The sequence below is a fragment of the Microcaecilia unicolor genome, chromosome 3, assembly GCF_901765095.1.
Source record: "Microcaecilia unicolor chromosome 3, aMicUni1.1, whole genome shotgun sequence".
In the NCBI taxonomy this organism is placed as follows: Eukaryota; Metazoa; Chordata; class Amphibia; order Gymnophiona; family Siphonopidae; genus Microcaecilia; species Microcaecilia unicolor.
The window spans coordinates 383053620-383067582 of record NC_044033.1 but is presented as its reverse complement, the minus strand read 5'-3'; the positions used below and the strand labels follow the sequence as shown (position 1 = coordinate 383067582).

At 43.9% G+C, this 13963-nt stretch overlaps 1 protein-coding gene across 4 annotated transcripts in view; it reads left to right on the top strand.

Moving 5' to 3' along the window:
- Positions 1-13963, top strand: part of OTOF (otoferlin) — a 762055-nt gene that overhangs the window by 424938 nt on the left and 323154 nt on the right. For all 4 annotated transcript variants that reach the window (XM_030198653.1, XM_030198655.1, XM_030198656.1 and 1 more), the window contains exon 5: positions 1342-1559. In XM_030198653.1, coding sequence (XP_030054513.1) covers positions 1342-1559 — 218 coding nt within the window. The remainder of the gene's footprint in view (positions 1-1341; positions 1560-13963) is intronic.

Below are 13963 nucleotides of genomic sequence, written 5' to 3'. Positions count from 1 at the left end.
TTTGAAGGCCCACCCTCATCCCTCGCTCGCTATCAGCACTGTCTCCCTCTGCTTGCAAAAGAAGATAAAACCACAGTTCAGTGTGAGAAATTGACAAGAAATCTTTTGAACACCTTCTACACTGCCCCTGACCTGGCAGTACTTTTTCGGCTTTACTGGCCATCTTTTCCTTTTGTGTCTTGCAGCACTTTCTTTTGTGCATTGAGAGTGAATACTTTTGATGTCATCAAAATCCATTTAAATACAATTTGGCGCTCGAACCCTTTGAGCCTTCGGTGCTGCATAACGTACACACAAACCCGGCGTTAACAGCATGTTAACACCGGCAATAGTTTTGTGCATCAGCCCCTTAATGCCCCATTAACACAGGGAAACAGGCTACCATGAGACCTTATTAAAAGGTTTTGTGGTAGTTTGCCTGTTAGCAAGTATTACACTGTACATTACTTGTTTGGGGGGGGAGGGTTTGTCACAGGGTGTGGCATGGGTGTGGAATGGGCATGGAAGCATTTTCCAGGTAGCATGCTGCACTCACAGTGTGCTAACTTGCTAATGCACTGTTAATGTGGAACCATGTACTTCCTACTTAATTAACTCGCAGCAAGTACCACACACTAATAGGAACTAATGGATGACCTACAATTAAAAATTGTGCTGCGTAGAATTTGCAACTACCACACAATAATATCCCGTGTTAAACTTTAGTGATAAATGTAGTTATGGGAACACCTGCAAACATATACTTTAAGGAGAACATTATGGTCTTCACAGAAACATTCTCAGTGTATTCCGACCAAGAGGCGGCAGCTGATACTAAAAACCAAACTGTGGTCTCTTATATTTTATAATCTTTCATTGAGGAAATTGCTAGACAAAACACCGCCTTGAATAAAGGTTGCTCTTGGCACTCTCCTTCTGTTTTGGGCTCATGTAGTATTGTAGTATTGTATTAGTAGCCCCAGGTAAGAACGATTTGGGGAACGAGAAATGAGAAAAATGGCTCATAGGGTTGTAGTGGCTGGGTGGTGGAATAGTTTGCCAGCTGGATCCTGGGGGACATTACGTTGTGGCATTTTTGAAAGGGATTGAAATACCATGTAGGATGAGCTGATGATGGAGATTCATAGCACATTTTATGTGCTCTAAGTATTTTTAATTGTTTTTAATAGGTTTTATATTACTAAAGAATTTCATACCTTTTCTTCTTGAATATTGTTTGTTTATAATTGTACACTATCTTGAACAGACGTTTTCTAAGGAAAGGATATACAACATTTTATAAATAAATATTTTTTGCTGGACTTTAAAATTTATTCTTGCCTTTCTGCATTTTTTTTTCAGACAAGTGTTACCATTGAGCTGAGATACCAGACTATGGATGGTACCGTGGGCGCCTGGAATGATGGGGAATTTTTAGAAAGCCCAAACCAGCGATCTGACAGTGAAGGCGGGCATCACTTTGAAACAGACAGCTTATTGTCTGCACATAGCCAGGGCTCAACAGCATCTCCTGGTCGATCCCACCAAAATCTTTTCACTGGAGAAAGGGCCTTCAGGAGGTAGGTCATAAACTGTACCGTTGCTTATACATAGGGCCAGTAAGTAATGTGCAATAACGAAGACAGGGAGATGTGGGTTCTGGGTTGTTGCTATTTCTTCACCTGTTGAAGTAGAGCTGAATCATTTTGGTCTGACCTTTCTTTCTTTCCACTTCTTTTCCTCTTTTCCCACTCACCAAGGCCAGATTTAAGATGTTGGAGCCCATGGGTAGGGCCAGAGAGCAATGGGGAGAGGAGGTTACTCCCTCCAGAGATCTTAGAGCGTGGTCATAAAGCATGGAAAATCAAGATCCTGTTTAGCCCGGGTTTTTGGCACCTTCAAAATTTGGCACACCAATCAGATGCCAATGTCTAAATCTGGACCTGGCACTGACACCTTCAGATTGTTCTATTTAAAAGGTTAAATTACAACTACAACGTTATAGTAATTGGAAAAGAACTATGCCACAAAATAATTAGCATATTTACCTTGTTAAGTTAATATAGCTGCTGTTTTGTAAAAAAGCCCCTTAAGAATGCTTAAGTGAGATCAGATTTTATTTAAGGAAAGCAGTAGTGTACACAGTGTTATTACTAAGGTGGAGGGAGGTGGGGGTAACAATGACTTACAGTCTGTACTCCTGCAAGATATGTGCAGCCAGGGCCCAGGTTGAATTTAAAAGCAAACGCGGTAACATTTACTGCTACAGATTTCTATTCCTATAGATGTTCTTACATTCTGAGGAGGACTGTAACACATGCACAGTTCCCAGATCACGTGTGGGAGATTCTAGGGATGTGCAACCAAAAACACTTTCATTTTGTGCTATTTATTTATTTTATTTTATTTATTGCATTTGTATCCCACATTTTCCCCACCTCTTTGCTGGCTCAATGTGGCTTACAATACATCATGAATGGTGGAAATATCATTAGAAAATATACATTTAGTATTATAGAAGGATCTTAGTTAACATGATTATGAAAAAAGAAAAGAACATGATAATAGTATAACAAGCAGATATTATAAGACATTTCAGAATATATGTGAAGGAGTTGTGTTTGTTCATGTTTGTTGATCTTTGTGGTAAGCCTTATTAAAGAGATGGGTCTTCAGTAGTTTGCGGAAGTTAGTTAGTTAGTTTGCAGGTCGTTTTTAAGTCATATATGGTTATGTTCATTTTGTTCAGTTTTGTGTTTTGTTTTGTTTTTCATTATGGGAACAATGTCATTAAGAGTTTGTATTCTTTCACAAAATGTTCATTTCTTCTATTTATTTTGGAAAGAGTGTGCACTGTTTGAATAGAGGGCACGCTCTTCCCACCAGAGTGAGCATTAGTTGCAAACAGGGTGCACTCTTTCCCGATCGTGCACATATGTATGCACTATTGGGAAAGAGTGTAAGTTCATTCCTATAGCGTGTGCTCTCTTTGAAATTTGTGCTCTTTCTGCCCTCTTTGATGACTACTGAAAAAGCATGAAGTGTAATTCTGCTTATTTTTGTTTAACAGTGACATGAAACAATGTGGGTTATCTTGTTCACATTTCCCATGTTTTTTCAAACAAAAGTATATCCCTATTATATACTCCTCTCTGAATTCATCTAACTCTTTTTATCCATCTGCTGGTGTACGAGAGAGTCAGTGTATTGACAGGGCAGCCTAAGATGGCACAGGGACAAATTCCATAAAAAAGCAATCAATTTAACATGACCAAAAGCAGAAGTCCAGTTAGCAAAATAAAACAGTCTATAAAACTGATGCTAAACATGGAGGGGCATTATCGAAAGGGACGCCCAAGTTTTACTAAGGATGTCCTCGCAAAACATCCTGGTGGAGGGGCGGGGAAATCCGTATTAGCGAAACAAGATGGACGTCCATCTTGTGTTTCGATAATACGCTCGGGGATGCCCAAATCCTGAAATTTAGGTCGTCCTTAGATTTGGTCGTTTCTGATTTTCAGCGATAATGGAAAGCAAGGACGCCCATCTCAGAAACGACCAAATGCAAGCCCTTTGGTCACGGGAGGAGCCAGCATTCGTAGTGCACTGGCCCCCTAACATCCCAGGACACCAACCGGGCACCCTAGGGGGCACTGCAGTGGACTTCATAAATTGCTCCCAGGTACATAGCTCCCTTACCTTGTGTGCTGAGCCCCCCAAATCTCCCCCAAACCCACTACCCACACCTGTACACCACTATCATATCCCTTACGAGTGAAGGGGGGCACCCAGATGTGGGTACAGTGGGTTTGTGGTGGGTTTTGGAGGGTTCACATTTACCACCACAAGTGTAACAGGTAGGGTGGATGGGCCTGGGTCCATCTGCCTGCCTGAAGTGCACTGCACCCACTAAAACTGCTCCAGAGATCTGCATACTGCTGTCATGGACCTGAGTATGACATTTGAGGCTGGCATAGAGGCTGTCAAAAAATATTTTTAAAGATCTTTTTTTAGGGTGGGAGGGGTTAGTGACCACTGAGGGAGTAAGGGGATATCATCCCCGATTCTCTCCGGTGGTCATCTGGTCAGTTTGGGTACCTTTTTGTGCCTTGGTTGTAAGAAAAACAGGGCCAAGTAAAGTCGTCCAAGTGCTCGTCAGGGATCCCTTTTTTTCCCATTATGGGTCGAGGACGCCCATGTGCTAGGCACGCCCAAGTCCCACCTTCGCTATGCCTCCGACATGCCCTCGTGAACTATGGTCATCCCCGCGACGGAAAGCAGCTGGGGACGCCCAAAATCGGCTTTCGATTATGCCAATTTGGGCGACCCTGTGAGAAGGACGCCCATCTTCCGATTTGTGTCGAAAGATGGGCGTTCTTCTCTTTCGAAAATGAGCTTGATGGTCTCTTTAGGAGGTCTTGTCTTTGGGACAGAGTAACGGAAAACAAATTATTTATATTTATTTATTCATGACACTTATACCCCACATTAGCCTGAAATAGATTTGAGTTCAATGTGGCTTACAAACAAACAATAAAGTGAATAAAACAAAATAATGTACAGAATATAACACAAATTTCAATAACTTCAAGAAGCAAATGAATACATGTGCAGTAAGTAACCAGGGATTTAGACTATCTCAAGGACAAACAAATAATTAAGGGTGGATAGGTGAGAGCATATTCAGGCAGGACTAGATGGGAAACAAGATTAAGAAAAGGGTTTTTATATGAACACTACTTCAAGTAATGCATTTAGGGCTCCTTTTACAAAGCAGCGTTACTGATTAGTGTCCACTGAGGGCCCCTTTTACAAAGGTGCACTATCATTTTTAGCACATATGTTAAATATGTGTTGTCTAAATACTAGAGATGTCCATATATTCCTATGGATACTAATACCAGAAATCCTACAGTCTCTGGTATATAGTCTAAATGTGGTTGAGACAAGGACGGAAGGAAGTCAGCGGCAGCAGGATAACGCTGCCTGTGAAATGCCTTTAAACCCGAGTCCCTGAGGAAATATCTTTGAAACCCGCGGCGTCGGGCGTCTTTATAGGGGGAGGCTATTGAACAATATATCTTTTGACTCAAACAAGACGGAGCACACGGATTACAAGATAAGTGCATGTGAATTTGTTGATTACATTGGCAGCATTGGCTACTGTTTACATGTATGTATGGTACATTTCATAGCAGGTGAATGGAGGATTAACATCATCTGATCAGCATATCAAAAATAAATATATAAAAAGAATTACCCGATGAACGAAGTGCTGAACCACCAGGCAGTGATATAATCACTTGCAGCAATGAATGGAAATTCTGCGGGTATTCATATAAAAAATTTTTGAAACATATACTAATATTGTGTGGGTAGCCTTTGCAGTGCATTTCAGTTTCAACAACTTTGAGTTTTGGCAACTTGTGTCCTGGTTTGGATATTTAGAGGGGCATAATGGAACAGAAACGCCTATCTCCATGGGCGTTAATCTCCGAGAACGGGTCCGTGAAGGGGCGGACCAAACTGTATTAACGAAAAAAATAGACGCCCATGTTTTATTCGCCAATGTGTGAGCTGGGCGTTTTTGCTTTTCAGCGATAACGGAAAATGAAAGCGCCCAGCTCAAAAACGAATAACTCCAAGGCATTTGTTCGTGGGAGGGGCCAGGATTCGTAGTGCACTGGTCCCCCTCACATGCCAGGACACCAACCGGGCACCCTAGGGGGCACTTTTACAAAAACAAAAAAAAAGGTAAAAGAGCTCCCAGGTGCATAGCACCCTTCCATTGTGTGTTGAGCCCCCCCAAATCCCCCTCAAAACCCACTGCCCACAAGTCTACACCATTACTATAGCCCTAAGGGGTGAAGGGGGGCACCTACATGTGGGTACAGTGGGTTTGGGGGGGTTGGACGACTAATAAGCATTAAGCAGCACAATTGTAACAAGTAGGGGGGATGGGCCTGGGTCCACCTGCCTGACGTCCACTGCACCCCCTAACAACTGCTCCAGGGACCTGCATACTGCTGCCTGGGAGGAGGGTATGACATTTGAGGGTGAAAATAAAAAGTTGTGAAACATCATTTTTTTGTCGTGGGAGGGGGTTAGTGACCACTGGGGGAGTCAGGGGAGGTCATCCCCGATTCCCTCCAGTGGTCATCTGGTCATTTAGGGCACTTTTTGGGGCCTTATTCGTGAAAAAACAGGGTCCAGGAAAAGTGCCCTAAATTCTAGCTACAAACGCATCCATTATCGGCGAAGGGCGCCCATCTCTGTTCGGGTGATAACCACGCCCCAGTTCCGCCTTCGACACGCCTTCGACACGCCCCCGTCCACTTTGTCCGCATCCGCGACGGAGTGCAGTTGAAAGCGTCCCAAATTCGGCTTTTGATTATACCGCGTTCTTCGTTTTTGTGAGATAAACGCCCATCTCCCGATTTAGGTCGGAACTTGGGCGTTTTTCTCGTTCGATTATAAGCTGGTTAGTATCATATATTCCTATGGGCATCTCTAACATTTAGCGTGTGCTAATCATTAGCGTGCACTAAAAACACTAGTGCACCTTTGTAAAAGGACCTCTGAATGTGAAGAAGCTCATGGGAATTGAATGGGCTTCTTCGCATTTCATGCACCACTAATTGGTAATGCCGCTTTATAAAAAGGAGCCCTTAGTTCCTGTTGAATTAACTTAAAACATCTACACTACCAAATGCATTTCTGAAGCTTTCATTGTTCAACCAGAAGCGAAGACTTTACCAGTGTTACGTTTGTGATCGTTTTGTAATTGATCATCCTTTGTAGCAAGGTTATTCTGATCAACTGTGAAATATTCCCAAAAGAGGCTCCTTTAATTTTTGTGACTCACACTGCTTACCAACGTGACCAGTGCTTGGTATTTTGTGCACTCAGGGCCCTTTTTACAAAGTAGAGGTAAACCAAATGCGGGCTTACCGCTCGCTAAAAAGGAAGTACCGCCGGGCTACCGCAGCAACCTGGCAGTGGTTCCCACCCCCAGTTGCCATCATATCCGGTGCTACTTTTTGTAGTGTCAGTGTGTACCCAGTGGTAATCAGACAGTGCCATACACTGCCCGGTTACCACCGGATTAGCACGGGAGCTCTTACTGCCACCTCAGTGGGTGGTGGTAAGGGCTCCCCCCACCCCAAAAAAAAATGGCCACGCTGCAAGAAGCCTTGGAAGGGCCCTTGTTGGATGGTGTTTCCTCTTAGTTGTAAAGTACTGTTTGATTGTTATTATGGGAAAGCACAAAGCAAAATTTAAATCATTTACTGCAGGTCCATCTGTAGCAGTAGGCCCCATGGATAGGCATGTAGTTCCACTGCAGGACTCCTAAGTCCTTACCATTGGACTCCTTATTAGTAGCCTATCTCAGTTTGGGGGATTGACCTACACTCCCCCCCCCCCCCCCCCCCAATCAACACTTCCTTGAGTTCCCCTAGGGTGGGGTTTTCCCAAGCTGGTTTCTCCCCTCAGAAGTTCCAGTCTAGTTTGGACTAGGCTTCACCTCCTAAATTATTACCAGTTATATTACCTAAACCAATGTTCAAGCTTTCTTTGTCATGAATGTAGTTTAACCTATTACCTTTAGCTCTTATCATAGGATGAACTTTCCTCTTGTAACCTAACCTAATTTGTCCCTTTACCCCAACTATGTATTTCTCCTGTCCGGAACTGGTAATCACCACTTACGGAATTATGTAAGCCACATTGAGCCTGCAAATAGGTGGGAAAATGTGGGATACAAATGTTATCTCTCTATATAAAATGCACCTCCAACGTTCTAATGAAGCCTCAATTCTCCCAACGTTCTAAAGTTGAGGTGGTGTAGATCGCTTTTTCTCCATGAGTGTCTGCCCCGCCCTCGCGTCACAACGTGATGACGTCGAGGGCGGAGCTCTGACACTCAGCGAATCGCATCACCAAAGCCCCTCCCCCCCAGCGCATCACCCAAGCCCCTACCCCCCCTCGGGCACATCAACTCCCTCGCCAGCCGCAGCCGCCAATACTAACGCTGTCCAGCCGCTGCTGCTTCTCCTGTTCAGCAGCAGCGGACGGTAAAAAAAGAAAAAAGCAATAAAAAAAGATTTTCAACCTGAAACGCGGCTCCATAGACAACCATCTGGCATTGCCTGTCGTGTCTGCATCCGCTCCTCCTCTCCCCTCTGACGTCACTGCCCCTGGAAGAAGACCCCGGAGGAGCGCAGCGACATCAGAGGGCAGAGGAGGAGCGGATGCAGACACGACAGCCAATGCCAGATGGCTGTCTACGGAGCCGCGTTTCAGGTTGAAAATCTTTTTTTTTCCTTTTTTCTTTTTTTACAGACCGCTGCTGCTCAACAGGACAAGCAGCAGAGGACGGACAGTGTTTTTATTGGCACCTGCGGGTAGCGAGGGGGTTGATGTGCTCGAAGGGGAGTAGGGGCTTGGGTGATGCGCCGAGGCGGAGGGACTTGGGTGATGCACCGAGGGGGGGCAGGAGGGGAGGGTCGCTGGACATAGGTGGCTGGAGAGGGGCAGGGGGAGGGGAGGGTCGCTGGACATGGGTGGCAGCGGGGGGCAGGGAAGAGGGAGGTGGGGAGTGGGTCCTGAGACCAGATGAGGGGGCAGGGGAGACAGAAGGGATGCTGCAGGGGGGGGCAGGGGGACAGGAGGCTCGCTGGACATGGGTGGCTGCAGGGGAGAGAGCTGGGTCACTGGATATGGGTGGCTACAGGGGGGGCAAGGGGAAAGGAGAGGAGGGTCATTGGACATCGGTGGCTGCAGGGGGCAGGGGAGAGGAGGGTCGCTAGACATGGGTAGCAGCAGGGGGAGAGGAGGGTTGCTGGACATAGGTGCCTGCAGGGAGAGAGGAGGGTCGCTGGACATGGGTGGCTGCAGGGGGGGCAGGAGAGAGAGGAGGCCTGCTGCACATGTGTGGCTGCAGGGGGAGAGGATGGTTGGTGGGTAGGGGGTTCTGAGACCAGATGGGTGCCTGCAGGAGGGGCAGGGGAGACAGGAGGGATGCCACAGGGGGAGAGGAGGGTTGCTGGACATGGGTGGCTGCAGGGGGGGCAGACAAGAGGAGGGTTGCTGGACATGTGTGGCTGTAGGGGGGGCAGAGGGAGAGGAGGGTCGCTGGACATGGGTGGCTGCAGGGGGCACAGGGGAGCGAGGAGGGATGCTGCACATCCGTGGCTGAAGGGGGAGAGGAGGGTCGCTGGACATGGGTGGCTGCAGGGGGGCAGGGGAGAGGGAGGGGCTGAGGGGGGGTCCTCAGATCTGTCACTCACTCACTCTCTGTCTCTCACATACACTCTCTATCACACTCTCTCTGTCACACACACACACACACACACACATACACACAGTCTCTATCTCTTTGTCCCTCTCTCTCACACACAGTCTCACACACACACAGAGACACTGTCTCTCACACACTCTCTCTCTCACACAAACACACACACACTCTGTCTCTCTCTCTCTTTCTCTCTCTGACACACACACACCGTCTCTCACACACACTCTTTCTGAAACATACACTCCGAGGAAAACCTTGCTAGCGCTCATTTCGCACACACTCATTCTCACATACACACACTCTGTCACAGACACACTCGCAACCAATCTCACTCTGTCACACACACACACTTGTACATTCACTCTCTCTCTCTCTCTCTCTGTCAATCTCACAGACACTCTATCAAACATACACACTCCGCGGAAAACCTTGCTAGCGCCCGTTGCATTTGTGCCAGAAACGGGCCTTTTTTACTAGTAAATAAATAAATATCAAGAGTAAACAAGACAAGTGTGTCCTTGATGAATGGAAAATAGTTCAGAGGACAGAAGAGTTAATACAGGATCAAGTGTCACACCTTTGTGACTTTTCCCAGCAGACTGTTGTCAATTGGAGGACATGGAGGGTAGACTCCAACAAAGACAGTCATGTCTCATCAGTTGACTCTGAAGTTGGGATACTGCAATTGGTTAGAACATCAGGGATCAAGGATAGTTTACTGCTCCATAGCCAGCTGGAATTAATAGAGAAAAAAAACAGATTAGGGCCAGGAACTTGAGATTTCTTAAATTTTTCAGTAGCCATTTGTTATCTTCTGAGATTCTACTAAGAAAATATCTCAACAAAGTTTGGATGTCTTCTGAAGCTGACAAGATTGTAACTACTAATTGTTATTATTTGCATAAAAATGTTTTACAGGAAAATAAGGAAGAGGGGGCAGATGTATTGTCACTGCAAGAAGAATTTGATTTATCAAAATTTCTTGAAACTTCACAAAACAATATTACTTCCTGTGTCACCCTATTTTGTGTGTTTCTCCTCTGAAATAGAAATGCTTGTTCTTTTGAAAACTTAGTTTAAGAAAAGAGATTTCCTTTTCTGTTGATATGAAAGTACAATTGTTTCCTGATGTGGCTCATCTAACTCAATTAGGTTGAAATGTTTTCTTCAGTTAAAGTCAAGGACTTTTGCAGCGGGAGCTAGTTTCTTTTTGAAATTCCCCTGCAAATGCCTAATACAATTTCCCAAGGTTAGTCATGTGTTTTATGATCCAGCACAGCTTGAATGCTTACTTATTGATAAAGAAGCTAAGTGATTTTTGAGAAGTCAGATGTAGATTAAGTTTAACTTGGTCTGATGGATCACTAGTTTTTGTTGTTGTTGGATTATTTCCAGTATTTTCTTGATATTGTTTTTCTTTTACTATTGTTCTTCTCCCCACTGATGTGGACTTGTTTCATTTCTTTAAGTCAGTTTGTACATATGATAAGATAAAAATTTAATTTTGATTAAAAGAAAAGAAAAAGAAAATCATTCTTGAGCATTTACTGTAGCTGTCGCAGGATAAAAGGGCTGCAGACAGAAGAATGTCTTTACAAAACAATTATCTTACTTTCTCTAGTTATAAATTCCTTCTGCTCATTTCTTATTTCAAGTCTATTTAAGAATCGTCTAAAGCAGGGTGTCTCACACACACAGCTAGTTAGGTTCTGAGGACACCTACAATGAATATGCTTGAGTTCTTATATTCCACTAAGCTCCATCTAGATTCTGAGCAGATATCATAATAAGTCCTTCTTCTAGGACAATTATACAACTTCACTTGCCACATGGCCATTTCTTGAAAAAGACACCTGCTGCGGTAAAAGGGTGCCTTGGCGCATGCCAAAAACATACGTCGATGCCAGAACAGGCCCCCTTTTGCCACAGCTTCATAAAAGGACCCCTTAATTAGTTTTAAGAGTATAAGCAAAAGCTGTTTTTGAATAAATTTTTCAAACATTTAAGAATAAGTGTAAAGTCTGTAAATAGTGATCTATGAGGAGTCAGGCGAGTCATGGTGTAAAGTTGCCCATGTGAAACAAGTCGCCACTGAGGTCAGAAACCAGTAAGGTTATTTACTTTTTGAAGGCTGCAACGTTGATGTTTATGAGAAAGTACAATGTTGTTTTTTTTGACAATATTTACAAATATACAGTACATAATGATTAGGACTTCTAAAATAACTTCTTGAACTACTTTCTTATCTCTTGTTCCTCAAGTGTTCCTCTAGGAATCTTATCAGAAAGCAGGCTCCCAATTCTGGTATTACCATCTTGAAACCGTTGGCCTTCTGAGCCAATGAGACCACTCTCTGTGGTCCAGCAGCTCCTCCTGTGCCCCGGTTTCTTCCTGGAATGGAGAAAGGAGACAATGAAACTCTCTCATACAAGGGTTTTATACTAATAACTTATATCATAAATTCCTTCCATCAACTGTAGATAAAACTACATATCCACACCATTCATCAACTATTGCTTTCCGAGACTGCATAATCTCTGAAATGAGCCTTTTCCCTACTCCATTACATTTATTAATAATTTGTTTTAATTGTATTTGAGTAAACTCTACAGCACCCAAGAAACACTTGAATGCTATAGATACATAATTTATAACACATGAAAATACTAAGTACAGCAAAGGAAATAAATGCACATCACTTAGCACACAAGACATTTTAGGGGTAAGAAAAGAAATACTAAAAAAAAAAACAAACTACAGAAAAATAAGCCACAAGAAAGGGGTAGTGGAGATACCACAACAGCTGTTTAAGGATTACTCATGGTTGACACACCTAAAACTTCTTGAAGATTCTTTGGCACTAAAAAATCTAGCAGCTGCTTTGAGTTTAAGAAAAGAAACTTTTACCCTTTTACAAAACACCAAGAAGGAAATTTCAAAGTAAATGTTTACCCCAGGTCCATGACCTTGGTTATAATGCCAAGAAATAGTTCCTGCTCACCTAAGTCATTCGAAACAACTCAGGAAATATACATATAGATGATCCCATAAGCAGCTCATTAATATGTCTGAAGTGAAGTTTCAAAACAGTATTGTGATCTGGTTGAAGCACAAACATGACCAAAAGAGTTGATGTTCCAATAAATAGCTTTGTAGAACTCTCAATGAATTCCATCAAACTTATAGAGTCCCCTTGAACACTTCCTTGGCTACTTGCTGTTTCAGAATCACCTCTAGAAGTCAAAGATAGGCATACAGCACATGTAATAAGAGACAAATTGTCCACTGGTAATCCCAATACATTTCTAAGCTAACTTGGCAGTAGCTCCAATGGTGCTACCAATGGGCATTTTGGAAAATTCAAAATCTCAAATTGTTCCTTCTACTCTGGATTTCCATGTGCCCCATTCTTCTAGACATAAGATCATGGTCCTTAACATGTACAACATTAAATCTTTGTATCTCTCTTGATATTCAATCCATTCAATTCTGGCAGCCTGTTTACCCTGCGCTCGTGAGTGACCAGTCAACCGTGAAGAAAACTCTTCATATTTGACAGAAAATTGTGAAGACAATACCTGTAGGGAATTAACCAGAGAATGAAGCACCTCCCATAGTGTGTCCCAAGTTATGATCACAGGTCTGTCTCCCAAACCCTGCAAAATACCAAGAGGATTTGTTACTACCGATACAGCAGAAGAAAAAAAAAACCTTCTTCCTTGGTCCCACAACTCCCTACTCAAAAGGGGAGGAAGACACCAGTGGAGCCCCCTCTTCAGATGTGTTGTCTCCAGTGTCTCTCAGTCCATCAGTGGAGCGCCCTCTTCAGATGAGTTGCTTTCACAGCCTATTGATCCACCAGTGGAGTCCCCTCTTTAGATGAGTTTCCTCCACAGCCTCTTGGTCCACAAACAAAACCCCCTCTTCAGATAAGTTGCCTCCACAGCCTCATGATCTACCAATAGAGTCCCTTTTTCAGATGAGTTGCTTTCATAACGAAAATGATAAAAGGGATGACTACCTTATGAGGAGAGGTTAAGAAGGCTAGGACTCTTTAGCCTGGAGAAAAGGCGGCTGAGGGGTGATATGATAGAGGTCTACAAAATTTTGAGTGGGGTAGAGCGGACAGATGTGAAGCGTTTGTTTACGCTTTCTAACAATAATAGAACTAGGGGACACAAGATGAAATTAGAATGTGGTAGGTTTAAAACAAATTGGAGAAAGTTTTTCTTTACTCAGCGCGTGGTTAGACTCTGGAATTCATTGCCGGAGAAGGTAGTGACAGCAGCTGGCCTTGCTGAGTTTAAAGGGGGTCTGGACAGATTCCTGAAGGAAAAGTCCATTGATGGTTATTAAATTTTGGGATTTTGCCAGGTTCTTGGGGCCTGGATTGGCCGCTGTCAGAGACGGAGTGCTGGGCTTAATGGACCTTTGGTCTTTTCCCAGCGTGGCAGTGCTTATGTACTTATGTACACGGTCTTTTGGTCCACCAATGGAGCCCCCTCTTTAGATGAGTAACTTCCACAGTGTCTTGGTGCACCAACGGAGTGCCTTCTTCAGATGAGTTGCTTCCACAGCCTCTCTGTCCACCAACAAAGCCCCCTTTTCAGATAAGTTGCCTCCACAACCTCTTGGTCCACTAACAAAGCCCCCTCTTCAGATGAGTTGCCTCTGCAATATCTTGGT